The 27498-nt window shown below is 46.7% G+C and overlaps 2 protein-coding genes and 1 gene segment (V, D, J or C); all 3 read right to left on the minus strand.

The window, feature by feature from the left end:
- The window catches only part of LOC120386421 (immunoglobulin lambda-1 light chain-like), a 459811-nt gene that overhangs the window by 16533 nt on the left and 415780 nt on the right, over nt 1-27498 (minus strand). The window contains exon 3 of one of the 2 annotated variants that reach the window (XM_039505757.1): nt 2585-2622. The exons of the other annotated variant lie outside the window; for it this stretch is intronic. Coding sequence (XP_039361691.1) covers nt 2585-2622 — 38 coding nt within the window. The remainder of the gene's footprint in view (nt 1-2584; nt 2623-27498) is intronic. 2 annotated transcript variants of the gene reach the window in all.
- The window catches only part of LOC120386422 (immunoglobulin lambda-1 light chain-like), a 482696-nt gene continuing 471638 nt past the window's right edge, over nt 16441-27498 (minus strand). For all 6 annotated transcript variants that reach the window (XM_039505759.1, XM_039505765.1, XM_039505764.1 and 3 more), the window contains exons 3-4: nt 19870-19907; nt 16441-17143 (exon numbers count right to left, since the gene is read on the minus strand). In XM_039505759.1, the coding sequence (XP_039361693.1) occupies nt 16821-17143; nt 19870-19907 (361 nt within the window). In that variant the 3' untranslated portion in view covers nt 16441-16820. The remainder of the gene's footprint in view (nt 17144-19869; nt 19908-27498) is intronic.
- On the minus strand, nt 23385-27435 carry LOC120386267. The segment is given in 2 exon segments: nt 23385-24085; nt 27285-27435. Coding segments are annotated over 2 exon segments (474 nt in total).

The raw sequence follows: 27498 nt of genomic DNA on the forward strand, positions 1-27498 counted from the left end.
CTGGACTTTTAGCAAGAGCCATTCACAAAGAAATGCTGCAGCTGATTCTGCGTTATGCTGCGTTTTAGAAATTTAAAAGCAGCTTTCTAGGGATTTTGGACAACGTTGTACTTATTAGTTTCAGGATATTTCTTAAGGTCTAAGATTTACTTAGAGTTTAATGTGTGTGGTTAGGGCATCGGAAGTCACTTCAATGCCAGGGAGAAATCCAGGATAACCCACATTTTTTCTTATGGAACAAACCTATAAAATCTAATTACAAAGCAACCAACATATCTAAAGAACAGGACAGAGAGCTAGACACGCTTGAATGTTTTATATAAAGTAGCATAAAATTCTATGGAGTTCTAAAAGAGAGACTTTTTTTTTTTTACCATCCTATGGGATACTATGATAGGAATAAAGTCTATATCTTAAGTTCTGCAAGTTGGGTCCATAAAACGATTAAGCAGTTGTAGTCTTCCACCTTCTGCAGGCCTTTCTACCTAGGGACAGCACTTTTGAATAAGACCTTGATAGGAAATAACCTCCTCAACTCATCCTGTGATATGCTGGCTGCTGAATAGCCTTGTTACCGAGTTAGCTTGTTGCTGAAATGTTTTCAGAAACTTGTAATGTACAGACTCCTGTATGGGACCAGTCGCAGCCAAAGGGCTTGAGCCAGGATTTGTCTAAGTGCCTTGCTGGAGCAGGGTCCAAGACGAACAAAAGGGAGACTGCAAAATTTCACAGTATTGGTTGATTTCACGGTGGTACAGAGTAGAGTCCCCTGCACCCTCGCACGATGTTGCGCTATGTTACTGCATGGAGATATGGAGACAGTAAAGGACCAGTGGCTTTGGAATGGACACAAAAGTTTAGGGAATTTTTAACCTCCTAGTAAAAGGCACCTGTCTTCTAACTCGGGCCGAACTGAGACGCTCTTCCTCATTCCAGGTAGCACTTTACTCCTCAAGTGGTCGGTCCCACTGATGTCAGTGGGCCTGTCTGAAGAGCAAGGTGCTACTTAGCACGAGTAGGCTCGGTGCAGCCTGGGCTGTAGTTATTTCACGCTTTACACAGGTCAAAGCTACAAACAGTGTTGTCTGAGGTAGCACAGTCAGCCCTGATTTACTGAGCCCTGGCTAGCCGAGATCTATCTGCTCCTCAAGGTTTTACTGTAACTGAAGCCTGCTGGCCCAGCCAGCATCCTGGTCGTTGAGCTCTGAGCCTGCCAGCCGGAGAGTGCAGCTTCCAGGAAGCCGTCCAGCCCTCCCAGACTGGCCAGCAACCTCGTTAGTGTGCTCCAGGCTTGAGAGAGGCAAGTAGTGCCGCCTCTTTCAAGCCCTCTCGCCCCGCAGGCTGCTCCAACCCCACCCCATTTATCTGTAACTCTCCATATTTCATAGGTGTTGGGTGTCCCTGTCACTGTCAGAAAATCAGGGTTGAGTGGTACTTCCAAACTGAAATCCACGATAGCTACAGTCCATCCAATGTACAATGGAACTGATCCTCCGGGTCAGGAATAAGTCAGTCAGTGCAATTACACTCACTCAATGCGAGTGTGAATCAGTGTAGTTCCATTACTGCCAAGGGGGCTACATTAATTTTTACCACATGTGGATCTGTTCTTATATTTTAAAAATTACTTTGTTCTCATAACTTGCTCTAAATTAGCAATTCTACAAGTAGGGCTGGTCAAAAATTACCCATTAAATCTCTTGTCAGTGAAAAACTGGGTTTTCATCTCAATGGAATTTTTTGCAGCAAGTGTCTGATGATGAAAAATTTCATGTTGGAAACGAAAAAACTCAGAACCAAATGGTTTCTCTAAATATCTGGGGGTTTTCTTTCTCTTTTTTCAGTAATTATTGGATGAAAAAATTTTTTTTTTAATTTTTTGGCTGAAAAGTCAATTTTCTGTTGAGAATTTAGAGACAAATAACATTTTTCATTTTTTGTTGAAATTTTTCCAGAAATTTAAACCTCCTTTTTGTGACTAACTCTTACCAAAATGAATAGTCTTCAAACTACTCCAGAAGGGCAGATTTCAAATCACAAAGGACAAATTATTTTTATCCTACATTAGATCCTACATTAGATGTACAGTCCTACAAGGGATCGTACATCTATTTTAAGGAGGTTTGGATGCATTTTGGTGGCGATCTATTGAAAACAAAGGGACTATGTTGTTTTACTCTGGCTGATGATCTGGCCCTTGGTTTCTTTCACATATTGAAAAAACCCAGTGCGAATAAGGAATGTCTAGTCCACTAAAACAAAAAACATTGTAGAAAATATTTTTTAAATGCTAAAAGCAGTTATTTAAAAATTGGAAAATGACTAGAGAATCTGCTTAGGTTTCATGGGCAAATTAAGAAAACTGTTCATTGGGAAAAGATGATAAAAATCCAGCATGGGACATCTACACCCTGTTCTGATTATCCACAGATTGAATATTGTTCTCAACACCATGTGAAGGTCTGTGCATAAAGGGAGAGGAGACCCAAGCCTGGGACTAACAGAGAAAAGGAGGAAAAAAATCATGGAAACATGACAGGATTGGCATTGAGAAGAAAAGCAGGTGAGTAATTCAGTGACTTACCAAGGACGGTCAGCTGGGTTCCTCCACCGAAGACAAACCACAGTGACACACGGCTGTACAAAAACCAGTCATGTTCAACGGTAGGGAGAGGTCGCCACCACTGCACGTGTGGGGAAAATAGATGTGGGATGAAAACTGCTGGATCTCCTTGAGGGTGAAGGTTCATCCTTTCTGGAGAAGCTCATAACAGTTGATTGAATGAAGGTCCATTGGGAGGTGAAGCAATGGAGTATTGGGAGAGCTCACGTGGGGCCAAATCCTGGTCCCAGCACGCAGCCCACGTAAGAGAGCAGAAGATGGTCTTGTACTTAAGGCACTGGAGTGGGAGTCAGAAGTCGGAGTAAAATCCCGGTTTTTCCACAGACTTTCTTTGTGCCCTTGGGCAAGTCACACAATCTCTGTGCCTCAATTCCCCATCTGTAAAATGGGGATAGTACGTCCCTATTTCACAGGGGTGCTGTAAGGAGAAATTCCTTTATGGCTGTGAGATGCTCAGGTATGACAGTGATACAGGTCATAAACCTGCCTAGATAGATGCAAAGGAACTGAATGCTTGGCTGCTTCTGCACTAATTCCACTGCCCCTGTGCTCTCCCAATGCACCCATGGTCTGGGGATCTGCAGGTACCTCCTGCATTGCCTGTGTGTGCTGCTGTGGATGGTGCCCCATGGATCTCCATCTAGTACCATTGTGGGTGGAGGAGGGGACACAGAGTGTTGAATTGGGGCTGCTACGCTGTACGTCCTTCCACTGCCAGCTGCCCCTCGTAGGTCCCCAGGAGGGAGCGGGTGGCAGATTTCTTTGGGATGCTGATAGTGAACACGCTGAGCCACGTTCAACCCTAGTGCAATTATAGTGACTTGTGAGAATTATACCAGAGAACAATTAGGCCCATTTGCTGCCAGTATTTAATGTATCCAATCGTGTATCTCATGTGGGGGATACCCCTGTTTCCAAAGCACGTGTTTGTAGCCCACACCCCCGGGAGCGCTGCCATCACTGCAGACATAGCATAAACACTATCCTAGCGTCACATCAACAAGTCTCAGCAAAGAAACAGATCTGCCATGTGGGGCTGCATGTGTGTGGATAGGAAACCAACACCACGTGCTGTCCTCATCTCTCATCCGGATAGTGCAGCCTTCCCTGCACCTCTCGGTGAGAAGCTACCACATCCCATGACACGTGGTCCTGCCTTACCTGATCAGGATCTCCAGATAGTCCCTAGGGCCAGGGGTCGCGCTGAAAAAGCTGCATCATCATGTTGTGTTTTGCATTTGGCTGGTGAAGTCTCCACACTGGACATGTCCAAGGATTGGTTAAATTAGTGTTCAACATCCATGTTCCAAGAAACTGATCACCACCGTCCTCTGCTGGGACCCCAGCCATGGATCGGATGCAGGCGTTCCTGGCAGTCTCTCTGGAAGCCAAGAGTCTGCATCTGGCATATGCTGGAAAATGCTTTAAGCCCTGTTAGTACCAATACAAGGCAATGTTGGGATCAATGTCCAGTGTGCAGCAGAGATCAGCACTTTCCTGAAGGGAGCCCCCAGTTGCTTTAGAAATTAACTCAGTGCCACCAACAGCAGCCATTTGCTCTGTATTTCCCAGCTGTTCTCAGCAGTAAATCCCTGCACTGTTCCCTGCACAGAGCTGCCATGAGACTCTCACCATCGCTGGGCTATTCCCTGACCCTCAGCTTAGGAGAGCAGCTCTGGGACCTGCTGCCCAGCAGAGTGCGGGTGTGTGGGGCCCCTCTGACCAAGGGCCGGCCAGTAAACATCTAGGCTGTGAGCTGTGTCCATGCTCAGCTGGTTTCTTCTGAATTAAACCAGGGCACTGGACCCTCCCTCTGACTGTAAATACAAACTCCCCTGAGCACCTGGTGTGTGTCAGCTCAGCACGGCCAGGGGAGTGAATGGGACCAGCCTCATTTCCTCAGTAATGGGCAGCAGTTGAAGCCAAGAGGGATCATGTGGTGGGTTTAACACATTATCTGAAGTTGGTGGGGAAGCTCCTGTGACTTGTGGTTCCGTCTCAGACCCTGTGAGAATTCCCTGGGTAGTGGAGGGCAGGCCTGAGCCGCTAGCAAAAGTGCCCAAGTCCCATTGTCAGATGTGACTTAAGCACTTAGGCCTGGAGTGTTAAAGGTATTTAAGCACCTAAATGTACAGGGAGGCATCTAACAGGATTTTCAGAAGCACCTGTCTGCCAAATGCCCATTCATTTCAATGCCTTTTAAATCTGGCCCTTAGGTTCCTAAGTTCTATTGACTTTCAGTTGAACTTAGACTGTCAACGGAGTTAGTTGCTTTTGAAAATACACTTCTACCTCGATATAACACTGTCCTCGGGAGCCAAAAAACGTACCGTGTCATAGGTGAAGCCGCGTTCTATAGAACTTGCTTTGATCCACCGGAAAGCACAGCCTCCCCCCGCCCCCCGCAACAGAATGCTGCTTTACCGCATTATATCCGAATCTGTGATATAGCAAGTTGTATTGTATCGGGGTAGAGGTGTCCTCTAAATACTGCAATAGACTGAATGGACTGAAAAACTGCATGAAGTTCATATTTGCAAGGCAACAGGACCAATTACTAAACCTTGAGCAAAGGAAGTGAATCTCTTTCCAGGGCCTTTTTGTCAATGAAGTAGTGTTAAAATCAGTGCACACCAATAGGTTCTGGCAGCCAACTCTTTATGGCACATGCTCGCTCCCCCCCGCCACGCTCTGTCTGATCCCTTCACTCTCATCATTGCATTGTAAGTTCTTGAAAACTTCTGAGAGCCATTGTCCCCTCTGTGCTCTGCACACGCTTGGTGCTCCATAAATCATCATCTAGAAATCTTAAGCCCCCCAAGGACAGTCCTGTGAGTGTGTTGGGATGGCGGGACAGTAGGTCTGAGGATGTTAAAAATATTTGTATGTGAAGGTTAAAAAAAACACTTACTGTTTAAAACTTCTCCATGGTTCGTCCTCCTCCCTCTACTCCCCTTTCCCCTTATTCCTTTCTATAGGAGGTGGCAGTGCATGACTGGCCATCCATCCATCCGTGTAACCCATATTGTGAGTAGCAGTAGCATGGTGCGATCCGACATGTACATGGCATCAGGGCTGGCTCCAGGCACCAGCTTAGCAAGCAGGTGCTTGGGGCGGCCATTCCAGAGAGGGGCGGCACATCCAGCTATTCGGCAATTCGGCAGAGGGTCCCTCACTCCCAGTCGGAGCGAAGGACCTCCTGCTGAATTGCCGCAGATGGCGATTGCGGCTTTTTTTCTTTATTGGCTGCTTGGGGCGACAAAACCCCTGGAGCCGGCCCTGCATGGCATATGTGGTACAAATGTATCCCTTTACCTCCCTGGCCCTATGACTGTAGGAGAATCAGTGTTCATGGGTCTCCTTTGGCTGGCTGGCCCAGCACTGCTCAGGGGTCCATGATAAATGGTCTCTGTGAGGTGAGTTCCCAGCTGCAAAAACGGTGCGTGCTGCTGTGTGGGAAGGGTGGGACAGACCCCAGAGCGCCCCTCAGGGAATCCCGCCTCACATGCTACTGATCCTGAAGCCCAACTGACGGGTTTTTAATGGGACACAGACTATCTGCTCTGCCCTGTGCAGGCCCAAATCGTGCAGCACCCCAGAAGTAACACAGGCCTGAGTGAGACCAGAGAATCCAGATCACCAGTAATGTTCTGCTTTCACTTGAAAAGCATCGTGAATGTGAAGGCTCCCAAAGCACTTCACCCATGTACACAGATGGTCAAACTGGACATAAGGGTCACTGCCTTCCCCTTTGGCTGAAACACAATGGGTGTCATGCAGTGGCCAGCAGCACTAGTTTAATTCAGGCAGATTTCCATGTACAGCTGAACCTGGTGGAAGGGCCAGTTGGGTGGGTTGAGAGCTGTCACCTAAGTTGATGTTGGCAGGATATTAAAGGCCACTCTTCCAAAGAGGGAGTTTGTCTCTACTGACCAGAAGTGGCCAGGAGCTCTGGTTACAGCCTATCTCAGATAACCACCATCAGGAGCGTGGTGCTTCTCTCTCTATGGGCCAGATTTGGCCAATTATTCGTCTGAGTGTTGAGCTGTTAAGCGAATAGCTCATTGACTCCAATGAGGCTTGTTGAAGAATGACTGACTAATGCTCAGGGAGAAGCAGGGAGCCGGAATCTGCCCCATGTGCAGGCAGAGGTTGACTCAATACTAACTCACAGAGCAGGCTGCTCTCCACAGGGCTAGTGACCAAGCTGAGCATTGACCCAGCCTAAAAAGAAAACCATATTAGCTGATAAAAGGTAAGTTTATTTTATTGGAAGAGAAGGTGAATATTGCAATTAATACACAAGGTGTAAAAGGGACAGAAGAAGTTAAACTTTTCACAGTCACAGCGATAGTCAAAGTTTTTCTGATTTTATTAATATCATCACAAGGCTGCATCAGAGACTAAAGCAGGAAGGACAATTCCAGGAAATGGAGGGGGGTGAGAGCAGAGGGGACATGGGAATAAAGACGGTGTCGTATGGATTGATAAAATCCCCCACCTAAAATAGGAAGGAGTTTTGCTGGAAATCAGCATTATGGGAATGCTACAGGCAGATCCTGGCTCCCTTGGGGAGCCCCCTACAGACTGACACGGGAACCGGCCGAGCCCTCCGGGGGTCAGAGGGTTAAGAACACTCTGAGCTCTTCAGGGACTTCTCGAAGTTCTTCCCATCGTGTGTCACCTGGCAGGTGTAGGTCTCATGGGTCTTCCAATCTGATGCAGCCAGAGACAGGTAACTGCTGGCCATGAACTTGTTGTCACTCTGTTTGGAGGGTTTGGTCGTCTCCACTCCAGAGGAGATCTGCTTGCCGTCAGCTTTCCAGGTGACTTGGACTGACCCTGGGTAAAAGCTGCCCAGCAGACACACCAGTGTGGCTTTGCTCTTTGTCTTTATCTCTTCCGAGGATGGAGGGAAGAGGTGCACGGTGGGAGATGCCTTTGGCTGACCTACAAGACAAGGAAATTCAGTGTTAGAAAACCCCAAAACAGAGACTGTCAGTGCAGAATGGAAGAAATTCCAGATCTCTGCAGTGTAACAAATCCAACCCCTCACAAGCGTCGTGGCAGGGTAATTATCTGGGATGTTCTTCTATTTAAGGCACAGGACCGGGAATCTGGACACATGGGCTCCATTCCTAGTTCTGCCACAGGCTTCCTCGGTGAACCTGATGAAGTCACTGACCTCTCTGCCCATGAAAGGGGATCACATCACTGAACTCTCCGCACACAGGCTTTTTCTCAAGGTTTATGTTTTTTTTACATATTTCTAAAGTGCTGAGACACTTGGTGGAAGATGCTGTAGAAGTGCAAAGTATTATCAGTATTGTTTCCAAGCTCCCCTCAAATACAGGGAAATACGACTTCTAAACAGCTGGCAACCTAGGCAGTTTGCACAGAATTCCTCAATGTTAAGTGTTAGATTTTGATCCCCTTCCTCACATTGAGTAGCACCTTCCTTCTCAAATGGTGCCGTTTAGTGCAGAGGAAGGTGCCACTTATTGAATTAACTCGGAAGATATTTCCATGGTGGACAATTTCTCTCTCATTTCTCAAGAACAGACTCTCTGCAAATGAGATAGAGGTTTTCTTTGTGAATGGCTCTCACTATGTCCCATCTCAGAAATATAAAACCAGCAGATCATAGAATCATAGAATCATAGAATTCAAGATCAGAAGGGACCATTATGATCATCTAGTCTGACCTCCTGCAAGATGCAGGCCACATAAGCCGATCCACCCACTCCTTAGCAAGCGACCCCTGCCCCATGCTTCGGAGGAAGGCGAAAAACCTCCAGGGCCATTGCCAATCTTCCCTGGAGGAAAATTCCTTCCCGACCCCAAATATGGCGGTCAGCTGAACCCCGAGCATGCGGGCAAGACTCTCCAGCCAAACCCTCTGGAAAAGGTTATATCATACCATTCACCCATTGTACTATTTACTAGTGTGGCACTTAATTGACCTATTGACTAAGCCCGTTATCCTATCATACCATCCCCTCCATAAACTTATCTAGCTTAATCTTAAAGTCATGGAGCTCCTTCGCCCCCACTGTTTCCCTCGGTAGGCTGTTCCAGTATTGTACTCCCCTGATGGTTAGAAACCTTCGTCTAATTTCAAGCCTGAATTTCCTGACTGACAGTTTATATCCGTTCGTCCTCGTGTCCACATTAGCACTGAGCTGAAATAATTCTTCTCCTTCCCTGGTATTTATCCCTCTGATATATTTAAAGAGTGTAATCATATCTCCTCTTATCCTTCTTTTGGTTAAGGAAAACAAACCGAGCTCCTCAAGTCTCCTTTCATACGAAAGGCCTTCCATTCCTCGGATCATTCTAGTGGCCCTTCTTTGTACCTGTTCTAGTTTGAATTCATCCTTCTTAAACATGGGAGACCAAAACTGCACACAATACTCCAAATGAGGTCTCACCAACGCCTTATATAACGGGACTAGCACCTCCTTATCCCTACTAGAAATACCTCGCCTAATGCAACCCAAGATCGCATTAGCTTTTTTAGCGGCCACATCACATTGCCTGCTCATAGTCATCCTACGATCAACCAGGACTCCTAGGTCCTTCTCCTCCTCCGTTACTTGCAACTGGTGCGTCCCCAGCTTATAACTAAAGTTCTTGTTAGACATCCCTAAATGCATAACCTTACACTTCTCACTATTGAATTTCATCCTGTTACTAATACTCCAGTTTACAAGGTCATCTAAATCACCCTGGAGAATATCCCGATCCTCTTCCGAATTGACAATACCCCCCAACTTGGTGTCATCCGCAAACTTTATCAGCCCACTCCTACTCTTGGTTCCCAGGTCAGCAATAAATAGATTGAAATAGATAAGTACTTTCCTAGGACTACGTTCTATTTATTATTTTGGGGCTATTTTTTAGGGTCTAAGCTTAGAGTTTAATTTGTCTGTTCAGGCCTTGGGGGCTGTTTCACTAGAGGCACAGAGGAATCTGGGAGTAACCCCCATTTTTCTTAATGAAAAAAATGCTGTAACAGATAATTACAAAAACAGTAGGATCCAAAGGATAGGAAGGAGAGCTGCATGCTTTAAATAAAAAGAACAGGAGTACTTGTGGCACCTTAGAGATTAACAAATTAATTTCACCATAAGCTTTCGTGGGCTACAGCTCACTTCTTCGGATGCATAGAATGGAACACACAGACAGAAGATATTTATACATGTAGCCCACGAATGCTTATGCTGAAATAAATTTGTTAATCTCTAAGGTGCCACAAGTACTCCTGTTCTTTTTGCGGATACAGACTAACACAGCTGCTAGTCTGAAACATGCATTAAATAGATTTTTTTTTTTATAGAAAGCAGTATAAAATTCTGTACAGTTTTGAGAGAGAGTGTTTTGGTTTTGAACCTTCCTATGGAATTCCATAGCAGGGATAAATTCTCTATTCTGCCAAGTGGGTCAATAAACCCATTGTTGAATTCTCATTGTCTGTCTGGGTCTGTAGGTCTCTCTGCTAAGGGTCAGATCTTTTGATTAACACCTGGGTGACAAACAACCTCCTACCACACCCTGGTTGCCTGTTCTGTTGCTGAATAGCCGAGTTACCAAGCAAGCTTGTTGCTGAAACGTTTTCAGCAGCTGTAAAGTACAGACTCGTTTATGGGACTAATCCCTGCCACAGGGCACGATCCAGTGTGCGTCTGAGAGCTTTGCTAGATGGGGTTCAAGAGAAGAGGACAAAAGTTCGGGGAAATTTTAAATCCTTGCTAACATTTATGCACCAGCCTTGTCGCGGGCAGGGGCGGCTCCAGGCCCCAGCACGCCAAGCGCGTGCTTTGGGCGGCATGCCGCGGGGGGCGCTCTGCCGGTTGCCGGGAGGGCGGCAGGTGGCTCCGGTGGACCTCCTGCAGGCGTGCCTGAGGAGGATCCACTGGTCCCGCGGCTTTGGTGGAGCATCCGCAGGCACGTCTCCGGGAGGTCCACCGGAGCCGCGGGACCGGCGACCGGCAGAGCGCCCCCCACGGCGTGCGGCCGTGCTTGGGGTGGCGAAATGGCTAGAGCCACCCCGGGTTGCGGCGGCCAGATTGGGATGCCCATCCTCGTGCCAGGTTGCACCTTACTGCACAGGCGGTTGGTCCCATTTACATTAGTGGGACTGTATGTAAAGCAATTTGCTGTTTGGCATGAGTAGGGCTGTCATAGTCTGGGCCTTAATTATTTCACACTTTATGTAAGTCAAAGCAGCCATCAATGGTACTTGAGCTAATACTGTCAGCCCTGACTCACTGAGCTCTGCCTAAGCCAGGTCCATCAGGTCCCCAAGGCTGTTCTGTAACTGAAGCCGGCTGGTCCAACCAGCATCCTGATCACTGCGTTCTTCTGAGCTTGGCAGACACAGAATCTGGCCTCTAGGAAGCCGTCCAGCCTTTCACACTGGCCAGCAACCTCGTTAGTGTGCCCCAGGCTCGAGGGACACAATTAGTGCAACTTCGTGAAAGCCCTCTCCCCCTGCAGGCTGCTCCCACCCCAGCCCATTTAACTAACATCTTGCAAATCTCAAAGATTTTGGGGGGGTTGGGTTGCATTTCAAACTGAAATCCAATTTTCTGTAAGATACAATGTAATGGATCTTCAGTGTCCAGAATAAGTCAGTCAGTGCAATTAGACTCACTCAGGTTAAATGTAAATCAGTGTAGTCCATTGCTGGCAAGGAAGCTACATGGATTTACATCATATGAGGAGCTGCCTTCTATTTTTAAAATTACATCAGTCTCTTGTCTAGCTCTGAATGAGCAATGCTACAAATAGGGCTGGTTGAAAATGACCCATCAAAACTTTTTTCAGTGGAAAGTTGGTTTTCAACTGAATGAATATTTTTGTGGCAAGTATCTGTTTTTCTCCAAAAAATCAAAAAACAAAACAAAACACTTTTTTGTTGAAAATCCCAAAATGGAAAAAGTGGAAATCTTAAGCCAAAATCTGTGAATAACAAGCATTTTCAGTTTTCAGCTGAAAATACTTGTTTGGGATTTTGGACCCATTGAGATGAAAATGATTTTTTTTGTTTTGCTTATCCTGAAATTACTCTCAGAATAAAACCCTATTTTCTGCCCAGCTCTCAGTGCTAAGCATTTCCCTCCAACGACCCCCGACAAGTCAGATTTTAAATCACCAGGGACCAATGATTTTTATAGAACATTAGATTTCATGGGATTGGACACCTGTCTGTAGACACCTGGGGTGAGTTTTGGTGGAGCTCTATTGCGGACAATGGAGCTAGGACAGTGCAGCACCTGAGAACCTGGCTCTGGGTTTCTTTCATACACTGACTAACACCCGGTGCTACTGAGAAATAGTTCATATCTTAAAAGAAAAAGAGAGAAAATCTTTTCCTTAAGGGGCTAACACTAAGTCATCGTAACTGGGGACCCAGTGGCAGAATCTCATTAGGTTTCATGGGCAAATTCAAACCTCTCTTCATTGGGAAAAGAAAAGAAAACCCAGCATGGGCTGTGTACACCTGTTATGACTATCCAGAGAGACTAAATGTTATTCCCAACATTGTGTGAAGGTCCATATATAAAGTGAGAGGAGTCCCGAGCCCAACGTGAAGACCAAGAAATCAGGAAAAAAATCATGGAAAACATTCAATAGAGGCAGGAGAAGGAAAGTTTGTGAGTAATTCAATGACTTACCAAGGACGGTCAGCTGGGTTCCTCCACCGAAGACCCACCACAGTGACACAGGGCTGTACAAAAACCATTCCCAGTCGATGGCAGGGAGAGGTCGCCACCACTGCCCGCATAGGGAAAAAGAGGCGCGGGGCAATTTCCTTTGGCACCCCATGGGAGTGCAGGTTTATCCTTTCTGGAGAAACTCATTGTACAATCGGAGGATTGAAGATCCACTGGGAAGTGAAGCAATGGAGTATTCCTTGGCCAAATCCTGGTCCCCGTACACAGCCCACGTAAGAGCGCAGAAGATGGTCTTGTCGTTAAGGCATTGGAGTGGGAGTCAGGAGACTGAGGTTCAGGTCCTGGCCCTGCCACAGACTTTGTGCCCTTGGTCAAGTCACGTCATCTCTGTGCCTCCATTCCCCATCTTTAAAATGGGGGCAACACTTCCCTGCCTCACAGGGTGGTATAAGGATAAGTTCTATCATGTCTCAGAGATGCTCAGGCACAACAGTGGTTGAGGGCGTAAAGGTACCGAGAGAGAAGCAAAGGAGCTCTGTGTTCTGGTACCACGCTAGGTTCCCCCACTACAGCGCTCCCCCAACCCCCACAAGGCTGTGGATCTGCCTGCGTGTCTGTGTGACTGTGGCTGGAGCCCGTGGAGAACGGTTGTGGGTGCTGGAGGCATGTACACAACTGGACTGTGTGTTGGTCCTTCCATTGCCATTTGGCCCTGACAGGCCAGTACTGGGCCAAATTCATCACTGGGGCCATGGTAGTGACTTCAGTGGAATTGCGTCATGGAAGGAATGAGGCGCATTAGCTGTCAGTACTGAATGGATTCAGTGGTGTATGTTATGGGTACGATAACCGTACTTAGAAAGCATGTGTCCGTGACCCCACACCTCTGGGAGCACCAGCATCTTTCTAGACATAATTAATGTTCAGCATGTCCCTGTAACCCACCAATTAGTGTCAGCGAAGAGACAGATCAGACGTGCCAGGGGCTGCACACGGGTGGATCGGATGTGATCCAAACCACGTGCTGTCCTCGTCTGCTCTCTGAATAGTGCAGCCTCTCTGCACCTGTCCCTGAGAAGCTAAAACATCCCCTCCCAGATTGTCCCAACTTACCTGATCAGGATCTTCAGATCGTCCATGGGGCAAGGGGGTTGCTCTGAGTCACTGGGCACAGCCCTTCTCCACGGAGCTGCGTCATGATGTCCTGTGTTCGGTCTTAGGTGAGCCATGCAGGGGGCTGGTGACGTTTCCACATTGAATGTGCCTGAGGAACGACTCAAGATCCATGTACCATGTAACCAATCACCCCACGCTCTGTCTGATCCCAACAGTGGATCAGGTGCAGGCATTACTGGAAGCCAGGAGCCAAGCAAGATGCTCAGAACCTTTGGTGCTTGTAAAAGCCATGTCCATCGTACAGCTGGCATATGCTGGAAAATGCTCTTGCCCCTGTAGGTACCAATACAAGACAATGCTGGTATGAATAGAGAGCATGTCTGCTCAGCCCATGTCCAGTGTGCAGCAGAGATCAGCACTTTCCTCATGGGAGCCCCCATTTGCTTTAGAAATTAACTCAGTGCCACCAACGACAGCCATTTGCTCTGTATTTCCCAGCTGTTCTCAGCAGTAAATCCCTGCGCTGTTCCCTGCACAGAGCTGCCATGAGACTCTCACCATCGCTGGGCTATTCCCTGACCCTCAGCTTAGGAGAGCAGCTCTGGGGCCTGCTGCCCAGCATGGTGCAGGCGTGTGGGGCCCCTCTCACCAAGGGCAGGGCCAGTAAACATCTAGGCTGTGAGCTGTGTCCATGCTCAGCTGGTTTCTTCTGAATTAAACCAGGGCACTGGACCCTCCCTCTGACTGTAAATACAAACTCCCCTGAGCGCCTGGTGTGTGTCAGCTCAGCACGGCCAGGGGAGTGAATGGGACCAGCCTCATTCCCTCAGTAATGGGCAGCAGTTGAAGCCAAGAGGGATCATGTGGTGTGTTTAACACGTTATCTGAAGTTGGTGGGGAAGCTCCTGTGACTTGAGTGGTTCCATCTCAGACCCTGCGAGAATTCCCTGGGTAGTGGAGGGCAGGCCTGAGCCGTGAGCAAAAGTGCCCAAGTCCCATTGTCAGAAGTGACTTAAGCACTTAGGCCTGGAGTGTTAAAGGTATTTAAGCACCTAAATGTACAGGGAGGCACCTAACAGGATTTTCAAAAGCACCTGTCTGCCAAATGCCCATTCATTTCAATGCCTTTTAAATCTGGCCCTTAGGAACTTAAATCCTATTGATTTTCAGTTGAACTTGGACTTTTAATGGAATGAGTCACTTTTGAAAATACCCTAAATACTTCATGCAGTTTTTCAGTCCATTCATCAGTCTATTGCAGTTCACATGTGCAAGGGAACAGGCCCAATTAATAAACATTGAGCAAAGGAAGTTAATCTCTTTCCAGAGCCTTTTTGTCAATGAAGTAGTGTTAAAATCAGCGCACGCGCTCTGAGTTCTAGTAGCCAACTCTATGGGACATGTTCCCTCCCCCTCTCACACACATACGCTCTGTGTGAGCTTCTGAAAACGTCTGAGCACCATTGTCCCCTCTGTGTTCCGCACACTCGTGGTGCTCCACAAATCATCCTCTGGGATTCTTATCCCCCACCCTGTACAGGTGGGTGTGTGGGGGGGTGGGACAGTAGGGCTGGGGATGCTAAAAATCAGCTGCAGCTCCAGGCACCAGCGCTTCAAGCACGTGCCTGTTGCGACAAGCTGCGGGGGGCGCCCTGCCTGTCCCTGCAATGGTGTCAGTCAGGCGGCCTTTGGCGGCGCATGCCACCGAATCCGCAGGACCGGGGACCTCCTGCAGGCGTGCCGCTGAAGGCAGCCTGCCTGCTGTGCTTGGGGTGGCAAAAAAGCGAGAGCCGCCCCTGCTAAAAATACTTTGTGAAGTTTAAGAAACTCTCATTCTTTCAAACTCATCCATATTGTAGCTTCTCTCTGCTCCCCTTTCCCCTTATCCTCTTCCCTAGGAGGTGGCAGTGCATGACCATCCATCCGTGTCACTCATATTGTGAGTGGCAGCTGGTCAGAGGGATCTGACAAACACCTGGCATATGTGATACAAATTTACCCATGGGAAGGGTGGGACAGACCCCAGAGCACCCCTCAGAGTATCCAGTCTTGCATGAAATTGATTGGACACAAACTGTCTCCTCTGTCCTGTCAAGACCCAGTTGTGCAGCACCCCAAAAGTAAAACAGGCCTGACTGATTCCATAGAATCCACATAGTCAAGAATGTTCTGATTTCGTTTGAAAAGCATCTGGAATCTCAAGGCTTCCAGAGCACTTTAACCATTTACACAGCTGGTCAAACCGCACATAAGTCACTGCCTTCCCCTCCGGCTGAAACACAAGAGCTGTCACACAGGGCCAGCAGCACTAGTGTAATTTAGGCAGATTTCGATTTACAGCTGAACCTGCGGGGAGGGGAGGTTGGGTGCATAGGGAGCTGTCACCCAAGTTGGTATTTAATATCCTGCCAAATGCCACTCTTCCAACAGGGTCCTTTGTGTCTCTCCTGACCAGACGTAGCCAGGAGCTCTGGTTACAGCCGGTCCCAGGGACCAGCCTGCAGCAGTGTGGTGCCCCTCACTCGATGGGCCAGATTTGGCCACTTATTCCCCTGAGTGTTGAGCTGTTCAGCAAAAATACCCCATTGACTCCAAGGAGGCTTCTTGAAGAACGACCACTTCTCAGGGAGAAGAAAGGAGCAGGGCTAGTGACCAACTTTATCACTGGCCCATGTAGCCCTGCTGCTCTGTTGGGAGCTGCCAGGATCCCAGCACAAGCAGGGCTGGCTGCAAACCCACAGGGGTTGCATTACGCTCTCATGCAGCCCCCATCACCCAGGGATTCCCTAACACAACGTGTCTCTGCAGAGAGATTTGTGCAGCACCTATTATGACACCTCACACAAGGCTGGCTGGGAGCCATGGTGACCAGTCTTGGGGAAGAACAGCTTGGATTATGATCCCCCTGTGACATTTCCTCCTCCTCATCCCCTGATCTCCATGACATTACGCGCCACTTCTCATGAGCTTGTCTGAAACCCCAAAGCCACAGCTCCTTACTAAAAAGAAAACCATATAGGGTGAGAAAAGGTAAATTTATTTTATTGGAAGGGAAGGTGAATATTGCAATTAATACATGAGATGTAAAAGGGACAGAAGTTGTTAAACTCTTCAGAGTCACAGCGATGGTCAAATTTTTCTGATTTTATTAATATCATCACAAGGCTGCATCAGAGACTAAAGCAGGAAGGACAATTCCAGGGAATGCAGGGGGGTGAGAGCAGTGGGGACGTGGGAATAATGACGGTGTCGTATGGATTGGTAAAATCCCCCACCTAAAATAGGAAGCAGATTTGCTGGAAATCAGCATTGTGGGAATGCTACAGACAGATCCGAGCTCCCTTGGGGAGCCCCCTACAGACTGACACGGGAACCGGTTGAGCCCTCCGGGGGTCAGAGGGTTAAGAACACTCTGAGCTCTTCAGGGACTTCTCGAAGTTCTTCCCATCATGTGTCACCTGGCAGGTGTAGGTCTCATGGGTCTTCCAATCTGATGCAGCCAGAGACAGGTAACTGCTGGCCATGTACTTGTTGTCACTCTGTTTGGAGGGTTTGGTCGTCTCCACTCCAGAGGAGATCTGCTTGCCGTCAGCTTTCCAGGTGACTTGGACTGACCCTGGGTAAAAGCTGCCCAGCAGACACACCAGTGTGGCTTTGCTCTTTGTCTTTATCTCTTCTGAGGATGGAGGGAAGAGGTGCACGGTGGGAGATGCCTTTGGCTGACCTACAAGACAAGGAAATTCAGTGTTAGAAAACCCAAATCCAGAGACTGCTAGTGCAGAATGTTCAACATTCCAGATCTCTGCAGTGCAACAAATCCAACCCCTCACAAGCACCGGGGCAGGGTAATTATCTGAGATGTAAGATGTTCTTGTGGTTAAGGCACAGGGCTGGAAATCAGGACATTTGGGGTCCAATCCTTGGTCTGCCACAGGCTTCCTTAGTGAACTTGGCCTAGTTAGTAACTGTCCCTATATCTGTAAAAGGGGATATCCCTTTACTCATCCTTTTTGTCCCTTGAATCATTGAAGGCTTGATCCCATATTCCTCCTGCACAGATATCTCCTACTGACTTCAAATAATAAGTTGGGGCCTGCAAGGAATACAGTGTTGGCGCTAAAGGAAAAAAATCAGTTGGTGTGAAAGTGAGTAGAGAATTGCATTGCAATCTGTATGCATTGGACTTCTAGCAAGAGCCATTCACAAAGAAAACCTGCAGCTGATTCTGCATTATACTGCATTTTAGAAATCTAAAAGCAGGTTTCTAAGGACTTTGGACTAAGTTCTGGTGGTTTGTTTGGGGTTATATCTTAGGGTCTAAGCTTCACTTAGAGTTTAATGTGTGTGGTTAAGGTATCGGAGAGCCCTTCAGTGCCCAGAGAGAAATCCAGGGTAACCCATATTTTTCCTTATGGAACAAACCTATAAAATGTAATAACAAAGCAACCAAAATGATCCAGGGGATCTAGACACATTTAAGAGTGTTTCAAATAAAATACCATAAAATTCTGTGAGAGACTTTTTTTTTTTAAACTATTCTGTGGTATTCTATAGCAGGAAGAAAGGCTCTATATATTAAATTCTGCAAGTTGGGTCAATAAACCTATTAAGCAGTTATTGTCTGTCACATTCTGCAGGCCTTTCTAGTAAGGGACCGCGCTTTTGAATAAGACCTCAATGGAAAATAACCTCCTAACTCATCTTGTGATATGCTGGCTGCTGAACAGCCTAGTTAACAAGTTAGCTTGTTGCTAAAACTTTTTCAGAAGCCTGTAATGTACAGAATCCTATATGGGACCAATCCCAGCCAAAGGACTCGAGCCAGTATGTGTCTAAGTGCTTTGCTGTATCCGGGTCCAAGACGAGAAAAAGAGACATTACAAAATATCACAGTACTGGTTGATTTCACGGTGGGTACAGAGTAGAGTCCCCTGCGCCCACGTATGATGTGGTGCTATGTTACTGCATGGAGATATGGAGACAATTAGGACCTTCTGGCTTATGAATGGGCAGAAATTTGAGGGAATTTTTAACCCCCTAGTAAAAGGGAGCCATGAACGCCCAAAAGTTTAGTCGTTCAATTGGCAGTGGAGACAAAGTCTAAGTAAAGCCTGCTGGCAGCCCTAAAATGCAGCCTAGGAAGCCATCCAGCCTTTCCAGACTGGCCAGCAACCTCCTTCGTGTGCTCCAGGCTTGAGAGAGGCAATTAATGCCCCCTCTTTCAAGCCCTCTCCCGCCACAAGCTGCTCCAACCCCACTCTGTTTTATCTGTAACTCTCCATATTTCATAGGTGTTGGGTGTCCCTCAGCACTGTCAGAAAATCAGGTTTGAGGGGTATTTCCAAACTGAAATCTACAATAGCTACAGTCATCCAACATACAATGGAACTGATCCTTCTGGTCAGGAGTAAGTCAGTCAGTGCAATTACACTCACTCAGTGTAAGTGTGAATCAGTGTAGTTCCGTTACTGCCAAGGGGGCTACATTGATTTACACCACATGAGGATCTGTTCTTATATTTTTAAGATTATGTCAATCTCTTAACTGGCTCTAAATTAGCAATTCTACAAATAGGGCTGGTCCAAAACAACTCATCAAATTTCTTGTCAGTTAAAAATTGTTTTTTGTATCTCAATGGACATTTTTGCAGAAAGTGTCTGATGTTGAAAAATTTCTTGTTGGAAAACTCAAAACCAAAAGGTTTCTGCAGATGTTTTTTTTTCCTGTTTTCAGTAATAATTTGATGAAAATGTTTAATTTTTGATTTTTTTTGCCAAAAGTCTCTTCTGCTGAGACTGTTGACAAAAATTATATTTTTCATTTTTGTTGAAATTTTCCAGAAAATGAAACCCATTTAGTGACTAACTCTTACCAAAATGAATAGTCTTCAAACTACTCCAGAAGGTCAGATTTCAAATCACAAAGGACAAATTATTTTTATATCACATTAGATTTCAAGGGGTTGTGCATCTATTTTAAGGAGGTTTGGATGCGTTTTAGTGGACGTCTGTTGAAAACAAAGGGACTATGTTGTTTTACCTGGCTGAGAATCTGGCCCTGGGTTCCTTTCACGTAGTGGAAAAACCCAGTATGAATAAGTAATAAATGTCTAGTCCATTAAAACAAAAAAGAAGGTAGAAAATATTTTCTTTTAAGATGCTAACATCAGTTTTTTAAAAATTGGGACCTGGCAGCAAAATCTGGGTAGGTTTTATGGGCAAATTCAGAAATCTGTTAACTGGGAAAAGATAAAAAAATCCATCATGGGATATCTACACCCTGTTCTGAGTATGGACGGGTTAAACATTGTTCTCAACACCGTATGAAGGTCTGAGTGTACAGTAAGAGGAGACCCAGCTTGGATCAGAGGCAGAAAAGGAGGAAAAAATCATGGAAATATTGCAGGATTGGCATTGAGAAGGAAAGTCAGAGAATAATTCAGTGACTTACCAAGGACGGTCAGCTGGGTTCCTCCACCGAAGACATACCACAGTGACACATGGCTGTACAAAAACCAGTCACGTTCAATGGCAGGGAGAGGTCGCCACCACTGCACGTGTGGAGAAAATGGCCATGGAACAACTTCTGCTGTCTCTGCATGAGAGCGAATGTTCCTTGTTTCTGGAGAAGCTCATAGCACAATTGATTGAATGAAGATCCATTGGGAGGTGAAGCAATGGAGTATTCCTTGGGAGAGCTCATATGGGGCCAGATGCTGGTCCATGCACACCCACCACATAAGAGAGCAGAAGATCGTCTTGTCGTTAAGGCACTGGAGTGGGAGTCAGGAGACCGGGGTTCAAGTCCTGGCTCTGCCACAGACTTTCTTTGTGCCCTTGTGCAAGACACACAATCTCTGTGCCTCAATTCCCTATCTGTAAAATGGGGATAGTACTTCCCTATTTCACAGGGGTGCTGTAAGGATGAATTCTTTTATGACTGTGAGATGCTCATGTAGGACAGACCCTGTTTCTAAAGCACGTGTTTGTAGCCCACACCTCTGGGAGCACTAGTATCTTCAAAGACATAGTGTGAACACTATCCTAGCATCACACCAACAAGTGTCAGCAAAACAACAAATCTGCCATGCTGGGGCTGCATGTGTGGGGATAGGAAACCAACACCACGTGCTGTCCTCATCTCTCATCCAGATAGTGCAGCCTTCCCTGCACCTGTCAGTGAGAAGCTACCACATCCCATGACACGTGGTCCTGCCTTACCTGATCAGGATCTCCAGATAGTCCATCTGTGGGTGAGGGGTCGCTCTGAAGAAGCTGCGTCATCACATCCTGTCTCGCATTTGGCTGGTGAAGTCTCCACACCGGACATGTCCGAGAAACCAGTAAATAGTTCTCAAGATCCGTGTGCTATGAAACCGATCACCACCATCCTCTGCTGGGACCCTGTTAGTATCAATACAAGCAATGTTGGCATCAATGTCCAGTGTGCAGCAGAGATCAGCACTTTCCTGAAGGGAGCCCCCAGTTGCTTTAGAAATTAACTCAGTGCCACCAACAACAGCCATTTGCTCTGTATTTCCCAGCTGTTCTCAGCAGTAAATCCCTGCGCTGTTCCCTGGACAGAGCTGCCATGAGACTCTCACCATCGCTGGGCTATTCCCTGCCCCTCCCCTTAGGAGAGCAGCTCTGGGGCCTGCTGCCCAGCAGAGTGTGGGCGTGTGGGGCCCCTCTCAGCAAGGGCAGGGCCAGTAAACATCTAGGCTGTGAGCTGTGTCCATGCTCAGCTGGTTTCTTCTGAATTAAACCAGGGCACTGGACCCTCCCTCTGACTGTAAATACAAACTCCCCTTAGCGCCTGGTGTGTGTCAGCTCAGCACGGCCAGGGGAGTGAATGGGACCAGCCTCATTCCCTCAGTAATGGGCAGCAGTTGAAGCCAAGGCTCATGTGCTGTGTTTAACATGTGATCTGACACTTACTGAAGTTGGTGGGGAAGCTTCTGTGACCTCAGTGGTTCAGGCCCAGACCCTGCGAGAATTCCCTGGGTAGTGGAGGGCAGGCCTGAGCCGCTAGCAAAAGTGCCCAAGTCCCATTGTCAGAAGTGACTTAAGCACTTGGGGCCAGTGTTAAAGGTATTTAAGCACCTAAATGTACAGAGAGGCACCTAACAGTTTTTTTGAGAAGCACCTGTTTGCCAAATGCCGATTCATTTAAATGCTTTTTAAATCTGGCCCTTAGGAGCATAAATCCTATTGACTTTCTGTTGAACTTAGACTTTTAATGGAGTGAGTTACTTTTGAAAATACCCTAAATACTTTGTGCAGTTTTTCAGTCCATTCGTCAGTCTATTGCACTTTCACATGTGCAAAGGAACAGGCCCAATTCCTAAACCTTGAGCAAAGGAAGTGAATCTCTTTCCAGAGCCTTTATGTCAATGAAATAGTGTTAAAAGTCAGCACACTCCAATAGGTTCTGGCAGCCAACTCTGGCACATGCTCACTCTCTTTCTGTGATCCTTTTACTCTCCTTCTTGCAGTGCAAGGGCATGAAAACTTCTGAGAGCCATTGTCCCCTCTGTGCTCTGCACACTCTTGGTGCTCCAGAAATCATCATCTGGAAATCTTAACTCCCCCCTCCCTCTCCCACCCAAGAACAGACGTGTGTGTGTGTCTGTGTGTGTCTGAATGTTAAAAATACTTATTTAAAAAACCATCATTCTTTAAAACTCATCCATAGGGCAGCCTCTCTCAGCTCCCCTTCCCCCTTACTCGTTTCTGAAGGAGGTGGAAGTGCATGATAAACGCTCTCCAGGAGGTGAGTTCCCGGCTGTGCACACGGTGGGTGCTGCTGTCTGGGAAGGGTGGGGCAGACTCCCAGGTGCCCCTCAGAGTATCCAGTCTCACATGCAACATGAAACTTATCCCCGCACCCCCAGCACCATTTATGGGTTTTAATGGGACACAAACTGTCTGCTCCGGCCCATCAAGGCCCAAACTGTGCAACACACAAGACGTACTAAGGGCCCCAGTGTTGTGCACCCAGAGAATCCCGATCATCAGGACTGGTCTGATTTAGTTCTAAGTAACGATGCTTTTCAAGTGTAATATCTTGAATCTGAAGGCTCCCAAAGCACTTTACTTACTTACACAGCTGGTCAAACTGGACATGAGGATCACTGCCTTCACCTGTAGTTGAAATGCAGGACCTATCGCACAGTGGGCAGCGGCACTAGTTTATTTCAGGCAGATTTCCCTGTACAGCTGAACCTGCTGGGAGGGCCAGTTGGGCGGGTTGAGAGCTGTCACCCAGGTTGGTGTTGGCAGGATAGCAAAGGCCACTTTACCAAAGGGGGATTTGGGTCTCTACTGACCAGACGTAGCCAGGAGCTCTGGTTACAGCCTGTCCCAGGGACCAGCCTGCAGCAGTGTGGTGCCCCTCACTCCATGGGCCAGATTTGGCCACTTATTCCCCTGAGTGTTGAGCTGTTCAGCCAAGAGCCCATTGACTCCAATGAGGCTACTTGAAGAATGACTAATGCTCAGGGAGAAGCAGGGAGCTGGAATCTGCCCCATGCCAGGGCAGAGGGTGACTCAATACTAACTCACAGAGCAGGCTGCTCTCTGCAGGGCTAGTGACCCAGCTGAGCATTGACCCAGCCTAGCCCTGCTGGTCTGTGGGGAGCTGCCAGGATCCCAGCACAAGCAGGGCTGGCTCTCATGCAGCTCTCATGCAGCCCACTATCACCCAGGGATTCCCTAACACAACGTGTGCTCTGCAGAGAGATTTGTGCAGCAGCAATTGTCACACCTCACAGAAGGCTGGCTGAGAGCCAGAGTGAGCAGTGTTAAGGGAGAACAGGCACAGCTTGGGGAGTGATCCCTCTGTGACATCTCTCCCCATCCCCCGATCTCCATGATATGACACATCACTTAGCGTCACTTCTCATGAGCTTGTCTGAAACCCCAAAGCCAACAGCTCCTTACTAAAAAGAAAACCATATAGGGTGAGAAAAGGTAAATTTATTTTATTGGAAGAGAAGGTGAATATTGCATTTAATACACGAGGTTTAAAAGGGACAGAAGAAGTTAAACTCTTCACAGTCACAGCGATAGTCAATTTTTTCTGATTTTATTAATATCATAACGAGGCTGCATCAGAGACTAAAGCAGGAAGGACAATTCCAGGGAATGCAGGGGGGTGAGAGCAGTGGGGACGTAGGAATAAAGACAGGTGTTGTATGGATTGGTAAAATCCCCCACCTAAAGGAGGAAGCAGATTTGCTGGAAATCAGCATTGTGGGAATGCTACAGGCAGATCCTGGCTCCCTTGGGGAGCCCCCTACAGACTGACGTGGGAACCGGCCGAGCCCTCCGGGGGTCAGAGGGTTAAGAACACTCTGAGCTCTTCAGGGACTTCTCGAAGCTCTTCCCATCGTGTGTCACCTGGCAGGTGTAGGTCTCATGGGTCTTCCACTGTGATGCTTCCAGAGACAGGTAACTGCTGGCCATGTACTTGTTGTCACTCTGTTTGGAGGGTTTGGTCGTCTCCACTCCAGAGGAGATCTGCTGGCCGTCAGCTTTCCAGGTGACTTGGACTGACCCTGGGTAAAAGCTGCCCAGCAGACACACCAGTGTGGCTTTGCTCTTTGTCTTTATCTCTTCCGAGGATGGAGGGAAGAGGTGCACGGTGGGAGATGCCTTTGGCTGACCTACAAGACAAGGAAATTCAGTGTTAGAAAACCCAAATCCAGAGACTGCTAGTGCAGAATGTTCAACATTCCAGATCACTGCAGTGCAACAAATCCAACCTCTCATAAGCACCGGGGCAGGGTAATTATCTGAGATGTAAGATGTTCTTGTGGTTAAGGCACAGGGCTGGGAATCAGGACATTTGGGATCCAATCCTTGGTCTGCCACAGGCTTCCTTAGTGAACTTGGCCTAGTTAGTTACTCTCCCTATCCCTGTGAAAGGGGATAATATCACTTTACTCATCCTTTTTGTCACTTTAATCCTTGAAGGCTTGATCCCATATTCCTCCTGCCCCCATAACTCCCACAACTTGGGGACAGTGTTGGTGCTAAAGATACAAATGATTGTTATGAAAGTGAGCAAAGAAGTATGTTGCAATCTATATGCACGAGTGGTTCACACAGAAAAGGTGCAGTTCATTCTACATTGTGCTTCATTTAAAAAAATCTAAAATCAGCTCTCTGAGGGTTTTGGACTATGTTCTGGATATTTGTTCGGGGTTATTTCTTAGGGTCTAAACTTTACTTAGAGTTTAATGCGTGTGGTTAGGGCACCAGAAGCCACTTCAGTGGCCAGAAAGGTATCTGGGAAAACCCACATTTTTCCTTATGGAAAAATCCTATAAAATGGAATAACAAAGCAACCAGCATGATCTGAAGGATGGGACGGGGATCTAGACACATTGATAGCGTTATATGGAAACTACTGTAAAATAGTACAGAACATTCATAGCGAGAGCTCTTTCAAACCAATCTGTGGTATTTTATAGCACAGATAAAGTTTCAAGATATTAAATTCTGCAAGGTAAGTCAATGATGTCATTGAGGAGTTATCATTGTCTATCACGTTCTGTAGGTCTTTCTGCTAAGGGTCAGATCTGCAGAACTCTTGGCTGGGAAATAGCCTTTTATCGCAGCGTGTTATATGCTGGATACTCTTGTTGCTGAAATGTTTTCAGAAGCATTTATGTGACCAAAGGACCCGAGCCAGTATGTGTGTCAGTGCCTTGCTGGATCAGGGTCTAAGACAAGAGAAGAAGGGACATTGCAAGATTTCCCAGTGGGCGCAGAGTCGACTCTCCCAGGCTCTAGCCTGACGTTTGGCTATGTTACTGCATGGAGATATGGAGACAATAAAGGACCTTCTGTCTTAGGAATGGGCGCACCAGGGGGTTAAAAATGCCTCAGACCTTTAACATCTAGACACCTGGGACCAAACTGAGAAGCTCTTCCTCATTCCAGGGAGCACTTTCCTCCACAAGCGGTCGGTCCCACTGACGTCAGTGGGCCTATTAGAAGAGCAAGGTGCTACTTAGCACGAGTAGGCTTAGTGTAGCCTGGGCTGTAGTTATTTCACGCTTTACACAGGTCAAAGCTACAAACAGTGTTGTCTGAGGTAGCACAGTCAGCCCTGATTTACTGAGCCCTGGCTAGCCGAGATCTATCTGCTCCTCAAGGTTTTACTTGTGGGTATTCACAGCTCATGCTCCAAAACGTCTGTTAGTCTATAAGGTGCCATAAGGTTTTACTGTAACTGAAGCCTGCTGGCCCAGCCAGCATCCTGGTCATTGAGCTCTGAGCCTGGCAGACACACAATGCAGCTTCTAGGAAGCCGTCCAGCCCTCCCAGACTGGCCAGCAACCTCGTTAGTGTACTCCAGGCTTGAGAGAGGCAATTAGTGCCGCCTCTTTCAAGTCCTCCCTTCACGGGCTGTTTCAACCCCACCCCATTTATCTGTAACTTTCCATATTTCATAGGTGTTGGGTGTCCCTCAGCACTGTCAGAAAATCAGGTTTGAGTGGTACTTCCAAACTGAAATCCAGTGGTAGCTACCATTATCCAATGTACAATGGAACCGATCCTCGGGGTCAGGAGTAAGTCAGTCAGTGCAATTACACTCACTCAGTGTAAGTGTAAATCAGTGTAGTTCCATTGTTGTCAAGAAGGCTACACTGATTTACACCACATGAAGATCTGTTCCCGTATTGTAAAAATATCAATCGCTGAACTTGCTCTAAAAGTATCAGAGGAGTAGCCGTGTTAGTCTGGATCTGTAAAAGCAGCAAAGAATCCTGTGGCACCTTATAGACTAACAGACGTTTTGGAGCATGAGTGAATACCCCTTCGTTGGATGCAAGTAGTGGAAATTTCCAGGGGCAGGTATATATATGCAAGCAAGAAGCAATATATATGCTCTAAAAGGATACTGCAAATAGGGAGGTAAAAATTACTCATCAAATCTCTTGTCAGTTAAAAATTGGGTTTTTATCTAATTGGAAGTTTTTGCAGAAAGTTTCTGCAGATCTAGAAAAAAAATCTTTTTTTATTGCTGGAAAAGCAGAATCTCAAAACGAATATTTTCACCTAAACTCTGATTTCTCCTGCCCACCCCCCAGCATTTCATTAATTGTTCAGTGACAACGTTTTAGTGTTTGGGTTTGGGGTTTTTGCCAAAAAGTCAAAATTTTCTGCTGAAAATTTAGATGAAAAGAGTTTTTTTTTTTAAATTTTTGTTGAAAATTTCCAGCAAATTTAACCCTATTTCGTGACCAACTCTCACTAATTTGAATTTTCTTCAGGCTAACCAGACAAATCAGGTTTTAGATTGCAACAAACACATTATTTTCTACATCACTTTAGGTTTCAAGGTATTTTACACCCATCTTAAAGGGATTTGGATGAGTTTTGGGGTAGGTTTATTGAAGACAATGGGGCTATTTTGTTTTACCTTGGTTGAGAATCTGGCCCTTGGTTTCTTTCACATATGAGACAAAATGGAGTGCTAATAAGAAATGTCTAGTCCATTAAAACCAATGCAAATTAAAAAAAAAAAAACCCTTTGGGGTGGAAATATTTCCCTGAAGAGGTTAATACCAGTTACTTAGAAATTGGTAGCTGACAGCAGAATCTGCACAGGTTTCATGGGCAAATTCAAAACCCCTTTCAGAGGGAAAATATAAGAAAATCCAGTATGCGACATGTACACACTATTCTGACTATCCATGGGTTAAACATTGTTCTCAACCCCGTGGGAAGGTCTGTGCATAAAGTGAGAGGAGAACCGAGTCTGGCACTAAGACAGAAAAGAAGCTAAAAATCATGAAAACATGACAGTATTGGCAGTGAGAAGGAAAGGCAGTGAGTAATTCAGTGACTTACCAAGGACGGTCAGCTGGGTTCCTCCACCAAAGACGTTCCACAGTGACACATGGCTGTACAAAAACCAGTCACGTTCACTGGCAGGGAGAGATCGCCACCACTGCCCACGGTGGGGAAAATAGACATGGGACAACTTCTGCTGTCTCTCCATGAGAGCGAAGGTTCATTGTTTTTGGAGAAGTTCATAGCACAATTGATTGAATGAAGATCCATT

This window comes from Mauremys reevesii, linkage group 18 (genome assembly GCF_016161935.1).
Source record: "Mauremys reevesii isolate NIE-2019 linkage group 18, ASM1616193v1, whole genome shotgun sequence".
Classification (NCBI taxonomy): Eukaryota; Metazoa; Chordata; order Testudines; family Geoemydidae; genus Mauremys; species Mauremys reevesii.